General features: G+C 41.0%; 1 protein-coding gene across 9 annotated transcripts in view; it reads right to left on the bottom strand.

Moving 5' to 3' along the window:
- RASGRP1 (RAS guanyl releasing protein 1) overlaps positions 1–19,409 on the bottom strand; it is an 81,946-nt gene that overhangs the window by 27,445 nt on the left and 35,092 nt on the right. For 8 of the 9 annotated variants that reach the window (XM_039462896.2, XM_074394108.1, XM_074394111.1 and 5 more), the window contains 4 exons: positions 17,404–17,509; positions 10,023–10,085; positions 8,997–9,128; positions 6,904–7,057 (listed from right to left, as the gene is read on the bottom strand). In XM_039462896.2, coding sequence (XP_039318830.1) covers positions 6,904–7,057; positions 8,997–9,128; positions 10,023–10,085; positions 17,404–17,509 — 455 coding nt within the window. Of the gene's footprint in view, positions 1–6,903; positions 7,058–8,996; positions 9,129–10,022; positions 10,086–17,403; positions 17,510–17,923; positions 19,344–19,409 lie in introns of those variants that run through there. The other variant, XM_074394113.1, reaches the window with a different exon arrangement.

Below are 19,409 nucleotides of genomic sequence, written 5' to 3'. Positions count from 1 at the left end.
TGCTAAGGAGAATGGACAACATAGAGAGCAATCTTAGTGAATTGATGGAGCTGAAAAACACAACATGAGAACTTCGTGAAGCATGCACAAGTTTCAACAGCCAAATTCACCAACCTGAAGAAAGAGTATCAGAGGTTGAAGATCAACTCAATGACATAAAACGAGAAGGCAAGAATAGAGAAAAAAAGGGTAAAAAGGAATGAACAAAGTCTCCAAGAAATGTGGGACTATGTGAAAAGACCTAATCTACGTTTGACAGGTGTGCCTGAATGTGACGAAGAGAATGAATCCAAGCTGGAAAATAATCTTCAGGATATTATCCAGATAAACTTCCCCAACCTAGCAAGGCAGGCCAATATTCAAGTCCAGGAAATACAGAGACCACCACAAAGATATTCCTCAAGAAAAGGAACCCCAAGGCACATAATCGTCAGATTCACCAGGGTTGAAATGAAGGAGAAAATGCTAAGGGCAGCCAGAGAGAAAAGTCCAGTCACCCACAAAGGGAAGCCGATCAGACTCACAACAGCTCTCTCAGTAGAAACCCTACAAGCCAGAAGAGAGTGGGGGGCCAATATTCAACATACTTAAAGAAAAGAACTTTCAACCTAGATATGAGAAAAGAATCTCATATCTAGCCAAACTAAGCTTCATAAATGAAGGAAAAATAAAATCCTTTGTGAACAAGCAATTAATCAGAGATTTCATCACCACCAAGCCTGCTTTACAACAGCTCCTGAAAGAGGCTCTACACATGTAAAGGAACAACCAGTAACAGCCACTCCAAAAACATACCAAATGGTAAAGAGCATCAACACAATCAAGAATCTGCATCAACTAACGGGCAAAACAGCCAGCTAGCATCAAAATGGCAGTATCAAAATCACACATAACAATACTAACCCTAAATGTAAACGGACTAAATGCCCCACTCAGAAGACACAGACTGGCAAATTGGATAAAAAGCCAAAACCCATCAGTGTGCTGTATCCATGAAACCCATCTCACATGCAAGGATACACAAAGGCTCAAAATAAAGGGATGAAGGAAGATTTACCAAGCAAATGGAGAGCAAAAAAACAGCAGGAGTTGCGATTCTTGTCTCTGATAAAATAGACTTTAAAGCAACAAAGATCAAAAGAGACAAAGAAGGACATTACATAATGGTAAAAGGATCAATGCAACAAGAAGAACTAATGATCCTAAACATATATGCACCCAATACAGGAGCACCCAGACACATAAGGCAAGTTCTTAATGACTTACAAAGAGACTTAGACTCCCACACAATAATAGTGGGAGACTTTAACACCCCATTGTCAATATTAGACAGATCAATAAGACAGAAAATTAACAAAGATATCCAGGACCTGAACTCAGACCTGGAACAAGCAAACCTAATAGACATTTACAGAACTCTCCACCCCAAATCCACAGAATATACATTCTTCTCAGCACCACATCACACCTAATCTAAAACTGACCATGTAATTGGAAGCAAATAACTGCTCAGCAAATGCAAAAGAATGGAAATCATAACAAACAGTCTCTCAGACCACAGTGCAATCAAGTTAGAACTCAGAATGCAGAAACTAACTCAGAATCGCACAGCTTCATGGAAACTGAACAAAGGCTCTTGAATGTTGACTGGATAAACAAGGAAATAAATGCAGAAATAAAGATGTTCTTCAAAACCAACAAGAACGAAGACACAGCAAATCTACCAGAATCTCTGGGACACATTTAAAGCAGTCTCTAGAGGAAAATATATAGCAATAAGTGCCCACATGAGAAGCAAGGAGAGATAAAAAATTGACACCCTATCATCAAAATTGAAAAAGCTAGAGGAGCAAGATCAAAAAAACTCAAAACCTCTTGTCAAAGAAGACAAGAAATAACTAAGATTAGAGCAGAACTGAAGGAGATAGAGACATTAAAAAAACCTTCAAAAAATCAATAAATCCAGGAGCTGGTTTTTGAAAAGATCAACAAAATAGACAGACCACTAGCCAGATTAATAAAAAAAGAAAAGAGAGAAAAACCAAATAGATTCAATGAAAAACTATAAAGGGGCTATCACCACAGATTCCACAGAAATTCAAACCATCCTCAGATTATTACAAACAACTCTATGCACATAAACTAGGAAACCTGTAAGAAACGGATAAATTCCTGGGTACTTGCCTCCTCCCAAGCCTAAACCAGGAAGGAAGCTGAAACCCTAAATAGACCAATAACAATGTCTGAAGTTGAGGCAGCAATTAAGAGCCTACCACCCAAAAAAAGCCCAGGTCCAGATGGGTTCACAGCCGAATTCTACCAGACATACAAAGAGGAGCTGGTACCATTCCTTCTGAAACTATTCCAAATAATCCAAAAAGAGGGAATCCTTCCCAAATCATTTTATGAGACCAACATCATCCTGATACCAAAACCTGGCAGAGACTCAACAAGAGAAGAAAACTTCAGCCCAATATCCATGATGAACATAGATGCAAAAATCTTCAATAAAATACTGGCAAACCGATTGCAACAGCACATCAAAAAGCTTATCCACCATGATCAAGTAGGCTTCATCCCAGGGATGCAAGGCTGATTCAACATATGCAAGTCTATAAACGTAATTCACCACATAAACAGAACCAAAGACAAAAACCACATGATTATCTCAATTGATGCAGAGAAGGCCTTTGACAAAAGTCAACAGCCCTTTATGCTAAAAACACTCAATAAACTAGGTGTCAATAGAACGTATCACAAAATAATAAAAGCTATTTACGACAAACCAACAACCAATATCATACTGAATGGGCAAAAACTGGAAGCATTCCCTTTGAAATTTGGCCCTAGACAATGATGCCGTCTCTCACCACTCCTATTCAATATAATACTGGAAGTTCTAGCCAGAGCAATCAGGCAAGAAAAAGAAATAAAGGGTATTCAAATAGGAAAGGAGGAAGTCAAATTGTCTCTATTTGCAGACGACATGACTGTGTATCTAGAAGACCCCATTGTCTCAGCCCAAAATCTCCTGAAACTGATAAGCAACTTCAGCAAAGCCTCAGGATACAAAATCAATGTGCAAAAATCACAAGCATTCCTATACACCAACAACAGACTTAAAGAGAGCCAAATCAAGAACGAACTGCCATTCACAATTGCTACAAAGAGAATAAAATACCTAGGAATACAACTAACAAGGAACATAAAGGACCTCTTCAAGGAGAACTACAAGCCACTGCTCAACGAAATAAGAGAGGACACAAACAGATGGAGAAACATTCCATGTTCATGGTTAAGAAGAATCAATATCATGAAATGGCCATACTGCCCAAAGTAATTTACAGATTCAACGCTATCTCCATCAAGCTACCAATGACCTTCTTCAAAGAACTGGAAAAAAAACACCTTAAACTTCTTATGGAACCAAAAGATAGCCCGCATAGCCAAGTCAATTCTAAGCAAAAAGAACAAAGCGGAGGCATCACACTACCAGACTTCAAACTATACTACAAGGCTACAGTAATCAAAACAGCATGGTACTGGTACCAAAACAGAGATGTAGACCAATTGAACAGAACAGAGGCCTCAGAGGCAACACAACATATCTACAACCATCCGATCTTTGACAAACCTGACAAAAACAAGCAATGGGGAAAGAATTCCCTGTTTAATAAATGGTGTTGGGAAAACTGGCTACCCATGTGCAGAAAGCAGAAACTGGATTCCTTCCTGACACCTTACACTAAAATTAACTCCACATGGATTAAAGACTTAAACATAAGACCTAACGCCATAAAAACCCTAGAAGAAAATCTAGGCAAAACCATTCAGGACATAGGCATAGGAGAGGACTTCATGACCAAAACACCAAAAGCATCGGCAACAAAAGCCAAAATAGACAAATGGGACCTAATCAAACTCCACAGCTTCTGCATGGCAAAAGAAACAGTCATTAGAGTGAATCGGCAACCAACAGAATGGGAAAAAATTTTTGCAGTCTACCCATCTGACAAAGGGCTGATATCCAGAATTTACAAAGAACTAAAACAGATTTACAAGAAAAAAACAATCCCATTCAAAAGTGAGCAAAGGATATGAATAGACACTTTACAAAAGAAGACATATATGAGGCCAACAAACATATGAAAAAATGCTCATCATCACTGGTCATTAGAGAAGTGCAAATCAAAACTACATTGAGATACCATCTCACGCCAGTTAGAATGGCAATCATTAAAAAATCAGGAGACAACAGATGCTGGAGAGGATGTGGAGAAATAGGAACACTTTTACACTGTTGGTGGGACTATAATTTAGTTCAACCATTGTGGAAGACCGTGTGATGATTCCTTAAAGACCTAGAAATAGAAATTCCATTTGACCCAGCAATCCCTTTACTGGGTATATATCCAAAGGATTATAAATGGTTCTACTATAAGGACACATGCACATGAATGTTTATTGCAGCACTGTTTACAAAAGCAAAGACCTGGAACCAACCCAAATGCCCATCAATGATAGACTGGACAGGGAAAATGTGGCACATATACACCGTAGAATACTATGCAGCCATCAAAAACGATGAGTTCATGTCCTTTGTAGGGACATGGATGAACCTGGAAACCATCATTCTCAGCAAACTGACACAAGAGCAGAAAATCAACCACCACATGTTCTCACTCATAGGCGGGTGTTGAACAATGAGAACACATGGATACAGGGAGGGGAGCATCAAACACTGGTGTCTGTTGGGGGGAAATAGGGGAGGGACAGTGGAGGGTGGGGCGTTGGGGAGTGATAACATGGGGAGAAATGCCATATATAGGTGATGGGGAGGAAGGCAGCAAATCACACTGCCATGTGTGTACCTATGCAACTATCTTGCATGTTCTTCAAATGTACTCCAAAACCTAAAATGCAATTTTCAAAAGAAGTTAAATTAATTAAATTTAAAAAATGAATAAATAAACAGAAAATATCAAATGTCTTTTGATTCACAGCAGAGATAAATTTCCCTCCAACCTCATGTTGAAGATAAAATTTGTGTTTGGTAAAACTGTTTAGCACTGTACAGGAAAAACAACAACAACAAAATATCCTGAAATAGTCTTTTATGAAGGGACCATACCGTTCAAAAGAAATGAAGGTTAAAACTGATGTTTTCACTTGCAAATAGAGCACTGCTCAACCCCTGGGGACACTGGCTGGGATTCCTTGTTCTGCACTGATTTTTCACTTCTGCCTCCACTGATGTGAGCACTGGCATCAAGCAGACATCCTGCAGGCCTGACCAGGCAGCCCTGCCAGTTTGACGCCTGCAGAGCTCAGATTTCCTGTGTGATAAAGGGCTTCTTTCAGTGGCTCTCAGTTCTGACTGCTGTCCACCCCATGACTGGGCAGGTACTGCCAATGGGAACTCCCCAGGTGGAGCCTTTCAATGTGGGTCTGGGGTACTGAGGGGTATAGAGACTGGAGAGTTAATGCTTGGAAAAGTTATTTCCAAATAGAAGCTGGGAGCTTCCTGGCTGACTAGCCAAACAGTTGTATGAAAACAGAAAGGATGTCAGCATTATGAATGAAAATGTGAAATAACCTTTGAAGGAGGTTTGCAGGTCTCCTTCCAGACGCAACTGAGCTCAACAAATGGGTGCTGAGTGACCAAGACAGGCACTTAGTCCTAGCCTCAGCCCTCTGGGCCTCCATTCCCTCACCAGGAGAATACTGGTCAGTTTAATAAATGGCCCCAGAAACTAGGTAGTCTCTATTTTCAGCACAAAGGTGAAGATGGTATTTGTTGGTAGGGGTAGGGGCTAAGTGGAATAAGGGTTTCACTTCTCAGAAAACCATATTGGCCAGTGAGGGGCTGCTGACATCTGACATGTTGACCAGTACTCTTGTATATAACTAATATTCTTTGGGATCACATATGGAGTTTCAAGGATTGCAGTGAGGACAGGCTGCACCTGTGTATTCTTTCTGTTCCTGATAATCAACTGAAATCTCTCTCCCTTTGACTCTGCTCAGTTGCCCCAATCGTAAGGTTTGGGTCAGCACAGCTTACCTCTATAATCATGGTGACTTCTGAGCCAGAACCACTTCAAGGATTTAGGTATGTTTTGGGCTAGGCCAGTAGAATCTACTTTATTTTGGGATTTCCCAGAGCCATTCAAAGCTTACCCTATAATGAATTCAAACTCTGAGAGGACATATCCTCTCCACCGCCCCCACCCACTCCCACTTTTTTTTTGAGGAAAATTAAAAAAGAGTTCCTGCTGGGTGTGGTGGCTCAAGCCTGTAATCCCAGCACTTTGGGAGGCCAAGGCGGGTGGATCATGAGGTCAAGAGATCGAGACCATCCTGGTCAACATGGTGAAACCCCGTCTCTACTAAAAATACAAAACATTAGCTGGGTATGGTGGCGCATGCCTGTAATCCCAGCTACTCAGAAGGCTGACGCAGGAGAATTGCCTGAACCCAGGAGGTGGAGGTTGCAGTGAGCCGAGATCACGCCATTGCACTCCAGCCTGGATAACAAGAGCAAAACTCCGTTTCGGAAAAAAAAAAAAAAAAAAAAAGAGTTCCTGATGCCTAATGATTATCAGGGGTATGAGGGGTGTGTGTGTGTGTGTGTGTGTCATGTGTACTCACAGTATGGCAGCTTGAGTGAGTGGAGGGATGGTATGGGGTGGGAGCATGGAGGAAGGGAGATGGGAGAAGCACAGGAAGCACAACCAAAGGAATTCAGACGGTGCTGATTTTTCCAGACTCTCTGATGTCTGGCAGGAAAGCCTGCCAATACTGAGGAGGCGTCTAAGGTTATGAAGTGGATGGGCTGTTGAATTCTCATCTTATTTTCAGAACTATCTCGGGGAGATTTTTCTCCTGCCCCTTGGTACATACTGATATCCTTCGGAAGGACTTGAACTCAAGGTAGGTGAGGTGCTCGGACAGCTCTTCTGGTTCCAGATGGTCAAAGAGTAGGGAGACTTTCCGTTTCTTGCTGGTGTTTGATTTTATCCTTTGAGTAAGTTTCCTGGACCAGTCACGGGCATTGCTTTTGTGGGTAAAGGTGAAAGGGAAAAAACAGGGAAAAGGAATAAATTGTTTTTTGCCAGTAAATCCATTAACATTTTTCACAAGAATATACAAAATGCCATTAGCTGACTTTCCTTGACCAAAACAGTTCATTCACAGAGTATCTCATTATCAGTTTTTCCCATGGCAGCAACCAAGAGGTCTTGCCAGTTTTCAATGAGCCTTTTAAATGTGCAGTGGGGTACAGGATAAATGAGTTTACTTTAAGGCAGTGGGAAGGAAAGAATCTGAAGTATTGGTCAGTTTCCTTGCTTTTGGTCCTGGCTGCTTCGTGTGCCCTCTGGTATGCCTGCTCCCTCCATTCCGCTTGTGTGTTCCTTCATTCACATGTGAATGATAGGGACTCTATCTGGTTGGAAATCCCAAGGTTAGTGAGACAGTTTTCATGCCAGGAGGAAAGCTCAAAGAACCACAGAGGGAAGACATCATAAAGGTGGAGGGAATGCACAAACATGCGGTCACTCTTGGCAGAGTTGTGTCATTTTCCTCAAATGTCCTCAGCTACTGAAATGACCAAGGAAGCCTAGCTGACCCTAGAGTGTTCTCTGCCCCCGTATTTTCTTGTAAGCAACCCATGTGTTTCTTACTCAATTTCCTTCACTAAACAAGCAAAGGGAAGCAGCGCCGTTTTGAAAGACAGCAGGTTGCCTGTCTTTTCCAAACTAGTGTTCCTGGGAACTTTGTCTCTGATAAAAGCGTGCTGTGGTCAATGAGCCTGGGAAGTGCTATCAATGCTGTAGCCTCTTTGGCCAGTGAGCATATGGCATGCTCCAAAAAGTACTGCAAAGGTAACGTTTAACCCATTATTCCTCAATTATATCTGGACAAATGATATCCCACAGACTAAAAATTCCTACAGAATATACTGTGGAAAATTTTCACCAGGAAAAGTCAGCTAGGAAATACTGGGACAAGGAGACCTGGGGTTGAGAAGTGCCCTAGGCTCTAATTTCATCTTTAAAAGGAAGAAACTATTACTTCGAATAATCTCTTATGTTTCAAGTTATGTAATTCTAAGCACGGAAGTAGAGAGAATCCAAACTGATAAACAGACTTACTTGGGGCTCTGGAATGCAATCTTGAAGTCATTTCTACATGGCCATAGCGCACCATGCACAGGGCCTCAGAGGCTAGCTGCTGCTTTGTCGCTAGATTAATTAGCTGGACCCCAGATGAGTCACATTCTTGCTGAGCCTCAATTTCCCAGTCAGAAAAATTAGGATGTTGGATGAAATGATCTCTAGAATATATCTATCAGTTCTAGAATTCTATTTCTTAGGGATTTAGACTGTTTAAAAATAAAGCAGCCACACTGTGAAAACCTTAGCATACAGAATGCATGATTCCCCTCCTGCTCATTAGGAAAGGCACTCATTTTCCCAGAATGGGTCAGTCTTATTAATAAGAACTCCAAGGAATGACTTAAAACATTCCTGGGATCCCATCCAGCTCTGGAAATCTAAGTGTCTTTCACAGACATCCATGTATGTTATAAGCCCTCTCCTGAATACGTTTTTTAGCAGTCCCATCCCCATTTACAAGTTCAGGGGTGCCTCCTGGCATTAAGCGTGAGATCCGTCATTTGCACTTTTAGTTTCTCATGATCTGGATTAATTTTAGTCAATATCTTGCTGACTGATTTCTTTTTGACTGGGACTTTTTTTGCTCTTGCATATAAGTCACCTACCACTTCATCACCATGATGCACCTCTGCTTTCCTGTTAAATGCCAAGCTTTCACTTTGGTGAGGCAATTTGAACCTGCCTATTTGAGGGGCTTTTCAGAGTGGTGGAAGAGAAGAGCAGTCACCCCGGGGGGTCAGAAGCCTAGCAAGCAGCTGGGATTATATTACAGGAGGGAGGTGGTTTTGAAACATGAGTCAAAACCTTGACACTCACATTTGAGTTGTGTCAATCAGGTGGCAGTGTAACTCCTCACCCTTAGCTTTCACCAGTTCCTGAAATTCCTCCATAGTGTCTGTCAAGCTGGCATCCATTTTAAACATGACCCAGAATTCTGTTATCCAATACCTACAAGGAGGGGATTAAAAAACACAATCCAAAACTGACACCAAGGACTCACAATTTGGTGGGTTCCCAAAGGAATTTACTGCCACAAAGAGAACTCAGAAAAAGACAAAGTCTAATCTGTCTATTAGTACACTGAAGGAGCTGGAGTGGGAGCAGGGAGGGAAGAAACCCCATCGACTGAAAATCTTCTGTCCCTCCACATAAAATGGATAAGGCATATCATAATCAAAGGAGCATGACAAAGATTCAGGCACAATCATGTGGGTCACAGATAAAGGAGAGAACTATAGATAAACCAAATGTCCAAAATGAGGTAGTCTATTCATAGGTTATACTTTATATTAGAATATTACATGGCTATTAAAAATGATGTTTATAAAAAGTCTTTAATGACTAGAGAAGATTCTCATGCTATAAAGTTAAGTGAAAATTTTGGATATCAAGCCTTATATGTATTTTCATCTCAAAAAAATTGGCATGAAAACAAGACAAAGGAAATACACCAAAATGGGTAACCGGACATGAATGATCATTATTATAGTTATATTATTTTCTGCATTTTAAAAAATGTTCTCTAATGAGCTATATTACTTGTATAATTAAGAATAAAAAGAAAATAACAAAGAGATCGTTCATTACTTCTGTATTCCCTCCTTTATGTCATTTGATACCAAAGACAGAAAAAAGGTTGGTAGAAAATAATTAAGCTCAGGTACACCAGAGAAAAGTCGCTGTGTTGTGTTGAGGAATTTCCAGTATTGAGGACTACCCTTTTCTGTCTGTCCAAAGGTGTTCTGTAGCTGTCAAGAAAAAAAAAAGGCAGGAAAAGTCCCTTGCTTCACCTTTCATTTCACCTTGCTCCACAAAGTCTTGAAACACATAGGGAAACATTACCTTACAAAATAGCAGATCTTCAGGCAAAGTCCTGGTGAATTCTTTGCCAAAGCATCCTTATAGGTAGGGCTGTGGTTAAGGGAAATGGAGACCTCTGTTACAGAAACCAAAAGACTTTTCATCTGTGCAAGTATTTGCTGCAACTCCCTCCCAAAATATTTTTTCTAAAAAATGAAAATCTGATGCTTTATCTTTCTGGCCAAAGGATAAAAACCCAACTTGATGTGTATAGCTGTATGCATATTATCACCTCGAAGGGGGATGACGGTGATTTCCTCTCCAGCCCATGTCAACCTGGCTTACGGAAGGAGGCAGCAGCATTGCAGAACTAAGAAGTTAATCATTTGCTAATGGGGAGGAAGGCAGCAAAGCACATTGCTATGCATGTACCTATGCAACAATCCTGCATGTTCTTCACATGTACCCCAAAACCTAAAATGCAATAAAATATATATTTTTTTAAAAAAGTTAATCATGTAAACAAGTCCCAGGACAAGTGACTTATAAAAAGTGAACATGGGGCAAATGACCCCTTGCCTGTGCCCAAAAGACTAGAAGCCCAACTGAAAGAAGATTTTTTAAAAAGCAGCCCTATGAAGGAAAAAATGAAGCAGGGAAAAAAAAAGCAGCCCCATTTACCTTTTAAAATGTTTCTCATGCCTGATACACATGCATGCAGTGAATAAGAAGAGGAAGAAATATATATGTGGATATGTCATGATAATGAAGAACAATAATATGAAAGTGACAATATATCCACCTAGAGGATGTCAGTAGACTGATCTCATAAATTGTAATGGCAAGTCAGACAAACCATATGAATAATCTAAAATACAACTGGACATCATCTCAAGGATCGTTTTCGTTCCGAACATTCCAAGAATATGAAAGAACAGCAAGATCTCACCAAGTTCACGTCTTTAAAGATAAATGGAAAAAATAATTCATTTATTTGAAGAGTCAAAGAAATGAGAACTCCAGTGATGAGCCTGACTAGGTCCTGCTGTTTCCCATCAACAGACGGAGGCATCAGGCGATGCGGGCTGTGTGCCTGTAAAGGTCATGCCTTCTTTTCCTTCTAAAAACTGTGGATAATGACTCCAACATAGGGTTCAGTGAATTCCAGTTGGGCCCGTGAGAGGAATCCAGTGAACAACCCAGCAAAAAACCTAATTAACTGGGACAGGAGTGGTTTTCCTTCTGTGGGTGTATATATTTTAACCTTTGGAAAACTTAGAGTTAAATATAGAAAAGGAAAAGACAGTAAAAATCATAGTACTGATCTTTTTTGTTAGGAAGAAATCATTTTGTGCATTTTGAAATTGTATATGCTTGTAACGTTTAAAAGGCCATTAGAATGATGGCCTTGAAACTTCAATTTGCAATATATAACTAAGTGCTTTAGACTTGTGGTTTTAAATTGAAACCTTATTAAGTTTATGCATAGCTTTGGAACATCCAAGATAATGTTAGCTTTACTGTTTATAAATTTAATCTATTAGAGTTATTAAAAAAACTATTTAGAATTCAGGGAGGTCTCTGAAGCACTTAAAAATTAAGATATAAAATGCAGAATTGTAGTTTAAAACCACTAGAAATATTTAATTAACATTATTCAAATTAACGAAACATTTTTCAAGGTCCCTTAAAAATGTTTGCTGAAACATGCTACACTTACAGAAACAGTAAGATTTGTAAGCTAATCTTGAAGCCCTATAACCACAAGAACCATGGTTAAAAAAATTGTAATTTTAATGAAATGACTTCTAGTTTTGAAAATCAGATTTTAATACACTGACTGCCTATAAAATCTGTCCTTTAGATCAGAGCGCTAAAACAAAACAAAAAGCCACAAAACCCTACACATCAACCAAAAACTGACATACAAATAAGTGCAGACAACTGGCAAACTTCAGGAAGTAGACAGTTTTTCTGCCTGCCTTTCTTTGGGTGGAAAGGGAGAAGTGAGAATGAGATGGCTTTATGTTTCTTTATGCCGCATCACTAAGACAACGCATCACTTCAATGCAAAGAGATTCAGGCATAAGGCACATAGATAAATACCTCTCAGATTTTATATTTTTAGCATGTGTTCTACTTGTTGAAATTTTTATTCTTTTATTTTAAAAGGGAAGGCAAAAAAACCACATTTCTGTTTTAAAGCTAAGTAGATACATCAAATTGACATGGTGACATTCACCTTCTCCCAGTGGCTCATCTTTCCCTTCAAAAGTATATTCTCACAGTGCACGTTGGCTGCATGTGGCACAGCATCAATGGTGTAAATCCAGATAGTCCACACATACATGTTAAGCCTGGGGACCATTCAGAGGTCCTCAGAGCCCCTATGCCATGGTGGCAATGGCTGCCCCCACAGGGAGGCAGGGAACCCACTTTCTCACTTCATTTGGGAGCTGAAACAAACACCAGCACATGCAGGCTAAGTAGTAAGAGGTTCAGGCATCTGCTGATCTTGGTAAACTTCAGTGTTTGCTGGAACCCTCAGACCCCATACCTTTTTCTTCTCTTCATAGCTAGTACTGTGGTTACAAAGTACCAGTACAGTTCTGACTGTACTTTTCAGGCATCTAAACTATTCAAAGCATGTTTTCAAATGTATCCCTCCCTTCTTTTAACAATGGCAAACAGGAGACCATCTGAGCTTAAATTCTATTACTTCCAGGTCAGACAACAGGGAAACCAAGCGTAAAGAAAGAAAATAATTTTGCCTTCAATGTTTAACCTGGCTTTCCATTACAGGAGTATTATTTCATACTCTCAGAATCCCTTCCCCTTACCCCAGGTTACATCTTCACCTGGACAAAGCCCAGATATCACATATAAAAGTTCTTATAAATATAAAAAAGTATCCCAATGTGTTGCACCCATAGTAATGCAACATTTATCGTGTTCTACCATGAAACAGCCACTAAGCTAAATTCTAGATACAAAGATAAATAAACCTTGCTCCCTGCCCTTGAAAGACAGTCTAGCTGTGGAGATGACACACAAATAGGTAAGTTACAATAGAGCATATGTACTTTTAAAATACCAAAATATATTTGTATCTTTAAGTAATTTGTAATTCAATCAATTTCTCAGTAGCCCTGCAATCTTTTATATTATTATCCAAATTCAAATCACAGCAGCTAGACATAAAGGTTCTGTAGTTTACTGGAGACGGTCATCTACAAAGACCAGAGTACACAGGCACTACATTGCAGAACTTAAGGACTGACGTTTACGTAGATATATTTATTTAGCTAGCAGAATAAAAACACCTCACCCTTTCTGCGAGTTTCTCAATGCAGACTGCATCCAGGCCGGAGATACGAGAAACACACTTTGACTTAAGCAATACAAAACTAAAATCAAAGGAATTAAATAGATTTTCAATCAAGAATACTATTTAAAAACACTAGAAGTCATTTTTAAAAAGGGAGAAGGGCTGCAAAAGTCAGGAAAAGCTTCCCAGAAGGATCTTGAAAGAGCTTGCTAACCAAAGAGGGGAGAAAGACTTTCAAGGCCAGGAATTGTAAAAGGCTCCGTTACATCCGGTGTGTTGAGAAGTTCAGTGTGGAGGGGAAAGGGTTTCTCAGAGAGCTACAGAATGAAGCAGGAAAAACTCGCTGGGGACAGACTGAGGACGACCTTTTCCTGGCAAGCTAAGGATCTGACAATAACTCTGTAGTCTGCAGAGGCTCAGAAGAAATGGCCTGCCCAGTTTGCTTTGTAGTAAAGAATTTCAAGGGTAGCTTTACAAGGCGGGGTAGGGAACCATGCAGATATAATGACTGGCATGGAACAGTGGTCCAGGAGAGGACCATGAACTAAGGCATGGCATGGGAATGGAGAACAGAGACCAGATAATACTCATTTCTGAAGTAAAAACCCTAGAATCAGGTGACAGACTCTGTAGGAGATGACAGGCAGGGGAGAAGTCAAGAGTGCTTCTGATGCTACTGGTTTAGGCAAGAATAGATACTAACACTATTAAATGAAGTTGAACATGAAAATACAGTCATGTACTGCATGCATAACATGCTGGTTGGTGATGGACCACATACATGACAGTGGTCCCATAAGATGAAAATGAAGCTCAAAGATTCCTATTGCCGGGTCATGTCTTGATGATCCTGACCCAACACAGGCCTAGGCTGCTGTATGTGTTTGTGCCTTAGATTTTGACAACAAAGTTTAAAAAGAAAATTAACAAAAATTCAGCATTTTTAAAATATAAAAAAGCTTATAGAATATAAAGAAATTATTTTTGCAGAGCTGTACACTGTGTAGTCAAAAAGTTTTAAAAATTAAGAAGTTTATAAAGTAAAAAAAAATCACAGTAAGCTAATTTATTATTGAAGAAAGAAAAATACTTTTTATCAATTTAGAATAGCCTAAGTATGCAGTGTGTATAAAGTCTACAGTTGTGTACAGCAATGTCCTACGCCTTCACATTCACTCACCACTCATCCCTGACTACCCAGAGCAACTTCTAGTCCTGCAGGCTCCACTCATGCCCTACACAGCTGTGCCATTTTTTACTCTTTTATACCATATTTTTACTGTACTTTTTCTATGTTGAGACACATAAATACATACCACGGTGCTATGATTGCCGACAGTATGCAGTACGGTAACCTGCTGTACAGGTTTGTAGCCTAGGAGCAATGGGCCGTGCCATCTAGCCTGGGTGTGAGGCAGGCTGTGCTGTCTAGGTTTGTGGAAGTGTACTCTATGGTGTTCGCACAATGACAAAATCGCCCTCCGATGTACTTCTCAGAATGTATCCTAGTTAGCCAAAACATGGTTGTACCGGTGTCAAAGCAGAATTAATGAGGTAGTGGCTGGGGGTGGGGACAGTGAGCTAATGAACATTTTAAAGCCTTAGGTGTTCGCAGGACACACTGGTATAAACCTAAGAAAAATGGTTTAGGTTAGATGGCTAGGCGCAGTGGCTCATGCCTATAATCCCAGCACTTTGGGAGGCTGAGGTGGGAGGATCAATTGATACTAGGAGTTTGAGACCAGGCAATATAGTGAGACCCTCTCTCCCCACACTAATCTCCAAAAAAAAAAGAAAAAAAAAAGGAAAGGTTTAAGTCAGAGAAGTGCAGACCTGAAAGTCACCATCAGCACAGAAGAATGGTGGAAACAGTGGTAGAAATTCTGGTGCAAAGTCATCCACAGAAAGGAAGCTCAGTGAGAGGAAAACCAGAACATTACACCCAGATGTAAGCAGAGCTCGAAGAAGCCTCTGGATGAAAAGCTGGACACGGCACAACCCAAGAGGAGGGAAAGCCAGGAGGGTGCAGTTCTGGGAAGCCTGGAGGGAGAGCTGCGAGGAGAACCGGCTTGTCAGCCATACGCAATGCTCCTGGGAGGTCAGTGGAAATAAGGATGAGAAAAAGTCCTTGGGCTTTTCAATTAGGAGGTTATTGGTGACATCAGAGGAAAGTTCGAATACTGGGGGCCAACTTAACACAGTTATAAAGCATGCAGGAGTAAAGAGGTTGGAGATAGTTACTACAGACTATTTTAAGATGCTTTCACATCAAATTTTTAACCCGAACAATGGAATGAAGGGGAGGCAGGGCTGAGTTGATTTTTAGATGAGGAGACTTGAATGTGTTTTAGGCTGAGGGGCATGTGCCGTTGAAGAGGTAGAGTCTGAAAGTACAGGAGAGGCGACAGCTGATGGAGAAAGAATCTGTGAGAAGTACAAGGGACCATGGGAAAGGGGGAGGGGTTCTGCCCCACTGTGTAGGCACCCAGTAGTGCACTAAGGCAGGAGCCTCGAGGAGCAATTTTATTTTTTTTAGAGACAGAGTCTCACTTTAGCTCACTGCAACCTCCACTTCCCAGGTTCAAGTTATTCTCCTGCCTTAGTCTCACGAGTAGCTGGAATTACAGGCATGTGTCACCACACCCAGCTAATTTTTTTTTAATTTTAATTTTTATTTATTTATTTATTTTTTTTAAAGACGGGGTTTCACCATATTGGTTAGGCTGGTCTCGAACTCCTGACCTCAGGTGATCTGCCCACCTCAGCCTCCCAAAGAGCTGGGATTACAGGTGTGAGCCACTGCACCCAGCTTCTTTTAAAAATACTTTTTGATTTTTTTAAGACGGGGTTTCACTATGTTGGTCAGGCTGGTCTTGAACTCCCAACCTCAGGTGATCCGCCTGCCTTGGCCTCCAAAGTGCTTGGATTACAGGCGTGAGCCACTAATTTTCATATTTTTAGTAGAGAAGGAGTTTCACCATGTTGGCCAGACTGGTCTTGAACTCCTGACCTCAAGTGATCTGCCTGCTTTGGCTTCCCACAATGCTCGGATTATAGGTGTGAGCCACCGTGCCCAGCCACCCCAGGTACAATTTAGTCCCTAGGCCAACAAACAAGTTTTTAGGGAGGAATATTTAATCACTGATATTGTTTACAATCACTGGTACAGACATTGAGTTGGTTTCATGAAGGTTTAAAATTCTCTGCAGATGAGGCACCCACTTATTACCTGCACCTTGTTATTTAGATGCACTTCTCCCAATGCTCCACCCTTGCTATGCTACTGAAAAACACCTCCTTTCACACGAGAGGTAAAGATTCACGAATAGGTACAGAGAAAAGATTCGGTCCTGATGATTTTTATTTTCTCTGTGTGCTCTAAGATGAAATGCAGGGAGTTAAGAGAGTGGGAAAGTATTAGAGCAGCTGCCAGTCATCACACAGTACCAGGGACCTGCACCTTGGGTGCTAAACGGTCTCACTCCACCTACAACTCCTCTTTTGTGGGGGCTGCTGCTTATAGTGTCAGCAGCGAGAAGAAGAAAGCAGGCACTTTCTTCACCCTGCTTGATTCACACTCCATTATAAGGTTAAAATCCAGCAGGTTTTGCATGGCATATAGTCAATCCTCCTGCCTGAAGCAATAAGGCACAAGCAGATTCCCCAGACGCTGCGCCTGCAATCTTCCTTCAGAACCTGGAGAAAGTTGAAGTATTGGACAAGAAAGCCAGAAAGAAATTTATCCTTGAGTCATAATTGCACCTTTGTCAGTGTGCACAGGATGAATATCTATTTTGACCACTCTACAGAAAAAAAGTATTTTTTTACTTTTAAAAGACTAAGGAAGATTGTGCTTCCATGCTGATTTCTTTGATCACCCTCCAGAACAATCAGCATCAATAACATTGCCGCTCCCAGCAGAGGATACATGAACACACCCCCAACACAAGCACCCATACCCCTGAAAGGACATACGAAGCTATTTACCACTCAGGGTTATTCTGAACCAATAAAAACAAAAGCACACTTCAAATTTCAAGCTCCTTTTTTAGTGGCTCCCGTTTTGGGACTGCTGGTCACTATGTAAAAGGATATAGGGTGATAACTTTTTGGAGCAGTTCCGCGGAGGAGATGATAATTCGGTGCATGGTCAGCATGACTTGCAACAGTTGGTTACTTCGACACAGGTTTCCATCTGCATCTGCAAATATAGAGAGCAGCACATGAGTTAGGCCCTGGAGGGAAATGAGTCACCTGCAGACACCTGCAAACCCTCCATGACTCAGAGGCAATCCTTCAAGCACAGTGCTTTTCTCCCACTGTCCCTAGCACCACCACCCCACTCTGTTTTTCTCATCCTTCTGCGACATTCTCCCCATGCAGAATGTCCATTCTGATGCTCATTAATTACCCCTCTCCACAGTGGTAAAACCGGGAAAGGGATAAAATCTGCATCAGCACACTTGAGTCCCACTGAAAGCAGAAGCAGATCCAGGTTTTGTGGGGCCTTGAGTTACATAACTCTCACACATAACTGGTGGGGGGCAGAGACAGACTTCTCTAGGGTCAGAGTGAAAAAGTTAGTTTTTAATAGATTCCAGTTAAAATATCTTACCTTTACAAATTTTACAGAAACATAGGACCAGGTGAACACATTTCTAGGACCCACCCATGGCCTTGGAAGGGGCTCATGCAAGTGGGGTCCCTGAAATACATGCTTCTCCAGTTGTATGTTAATATGCCTCTGGATGGGAATAAAGGAACCTACGGGCAAATATTACATTTTCAGATTTCAAGTGGATTACAAGTACTCATGATGACTTGTATTAAAGAATATGGTTAGCTAGGTTTTCCAGATCCCAGCTGGCAACAAATAAGATGCATTTATACACTGGCATTGGGTAAAAAGATTCCCCTTGGAGAGGTTTTCAAAATCTTTTCAACATTTATGGCATGAAATGTTAGGAGCTGTGCTGGTTATTCACTGCCAGATGGATTCTTTCACCATGAAAAATATCCACCCACTCACTTGCCAGCTGGCTTCCAGTTGGCCTTAGCCTTAGTTGGGAAGCACCAGCAAGAGAAGGGAGTGGAAGAAAGTCAGGAGATTGCTTTTTCCTTCCCTCTCTGCACTGACACTGCTCCCCTGACAGTGATTACATATCCCTTCAATGAATGACCATGCTGGTTGGTCCTCCCTTCATGGCAACAGCTCTCGTTGGACCTAACACTATTAATCTCTTTTGACACAGTGGCCCCAAGGGAGGTAATGACTCCTGATTGTTGATAGTTTCATCTCTCAATTCCACTCTGACCTCTGTAAGTAGTCCCTTCATTACAGTGTCTTCATTTATACAAACTGAATTCTGTTCCAGACTGGAATTACTCAGGACAAGAGCGTCAAATGAAAGAATATACATGATCTGTTTTGTTATCTGAATTGCTCTTCAAAATACATTAAAGGGGTTATCATGTCCATTCTGCTTCAAGTATACCAAATGGTAAATGAAGAACACAGTGTTTTTGGGCTCAGGATTCAGAAGTCTTGGCTCTTCAAATGATAACCTGAAGTCATAGCTCATTGAGAAAATATAAGTGGCTGGGCACAGTGGCTTACACTTATAATCCCAGTGCTTTGGGAGGTCCAGATGGGAGGATTGCTTGAAGCCAGGAGTTTGAGGCTTCAGTGAGCTATGATCACACCACTGCACTCCAGCCTGGGCGACAGCGTGACGCCATCTTAAGAATTACTAGGGGCCCGGCACGGTGGCTCATGCCTGTAATACCAGCACTTTGGGAGGCCAAGGCAGGTGGATCACAAGGTCAAGAGATTGAGACCATTCTGGTCAACATGGTGAAACCGCGTCTGTACTAAAAATTAAAAAAACTAGCTGGGCATGGTGGTGCGTGCCTGTAATCCCAGCTTCTCAGGAGGCTGAGGCAGGAGAACTGCTTGAACCCAGGAGGAGGAGGTTGTGGTGAGCTGAGATCGTGCCATTGCACTGCAGCCTGGGTAACGAGAGCAAAACTCAGTCTCAAAAAAAAAAAAAAAAGGAATTACTATATATATATGTGGATATATATCCACATATATATATATG

Source organism: Saimiri boliviensis, chromosome 2 (assembly GCF_048565385.1).
Source record: "Saimiri boliviensis isolate mSaiBol1 chromosome 2, mSaiBol1.pri, whole genome shotgun sequence".
In the NCBI taxonomy this organism is placed as follows: Eukaryota; Metazoa; Chordata; class Mammalia; order Primates; family Cebidae; genus Saimiri; species Saimiri boliviensis.
This window is presented reverse-complemented; position numbering and strand designations above follow the sequence as displayed.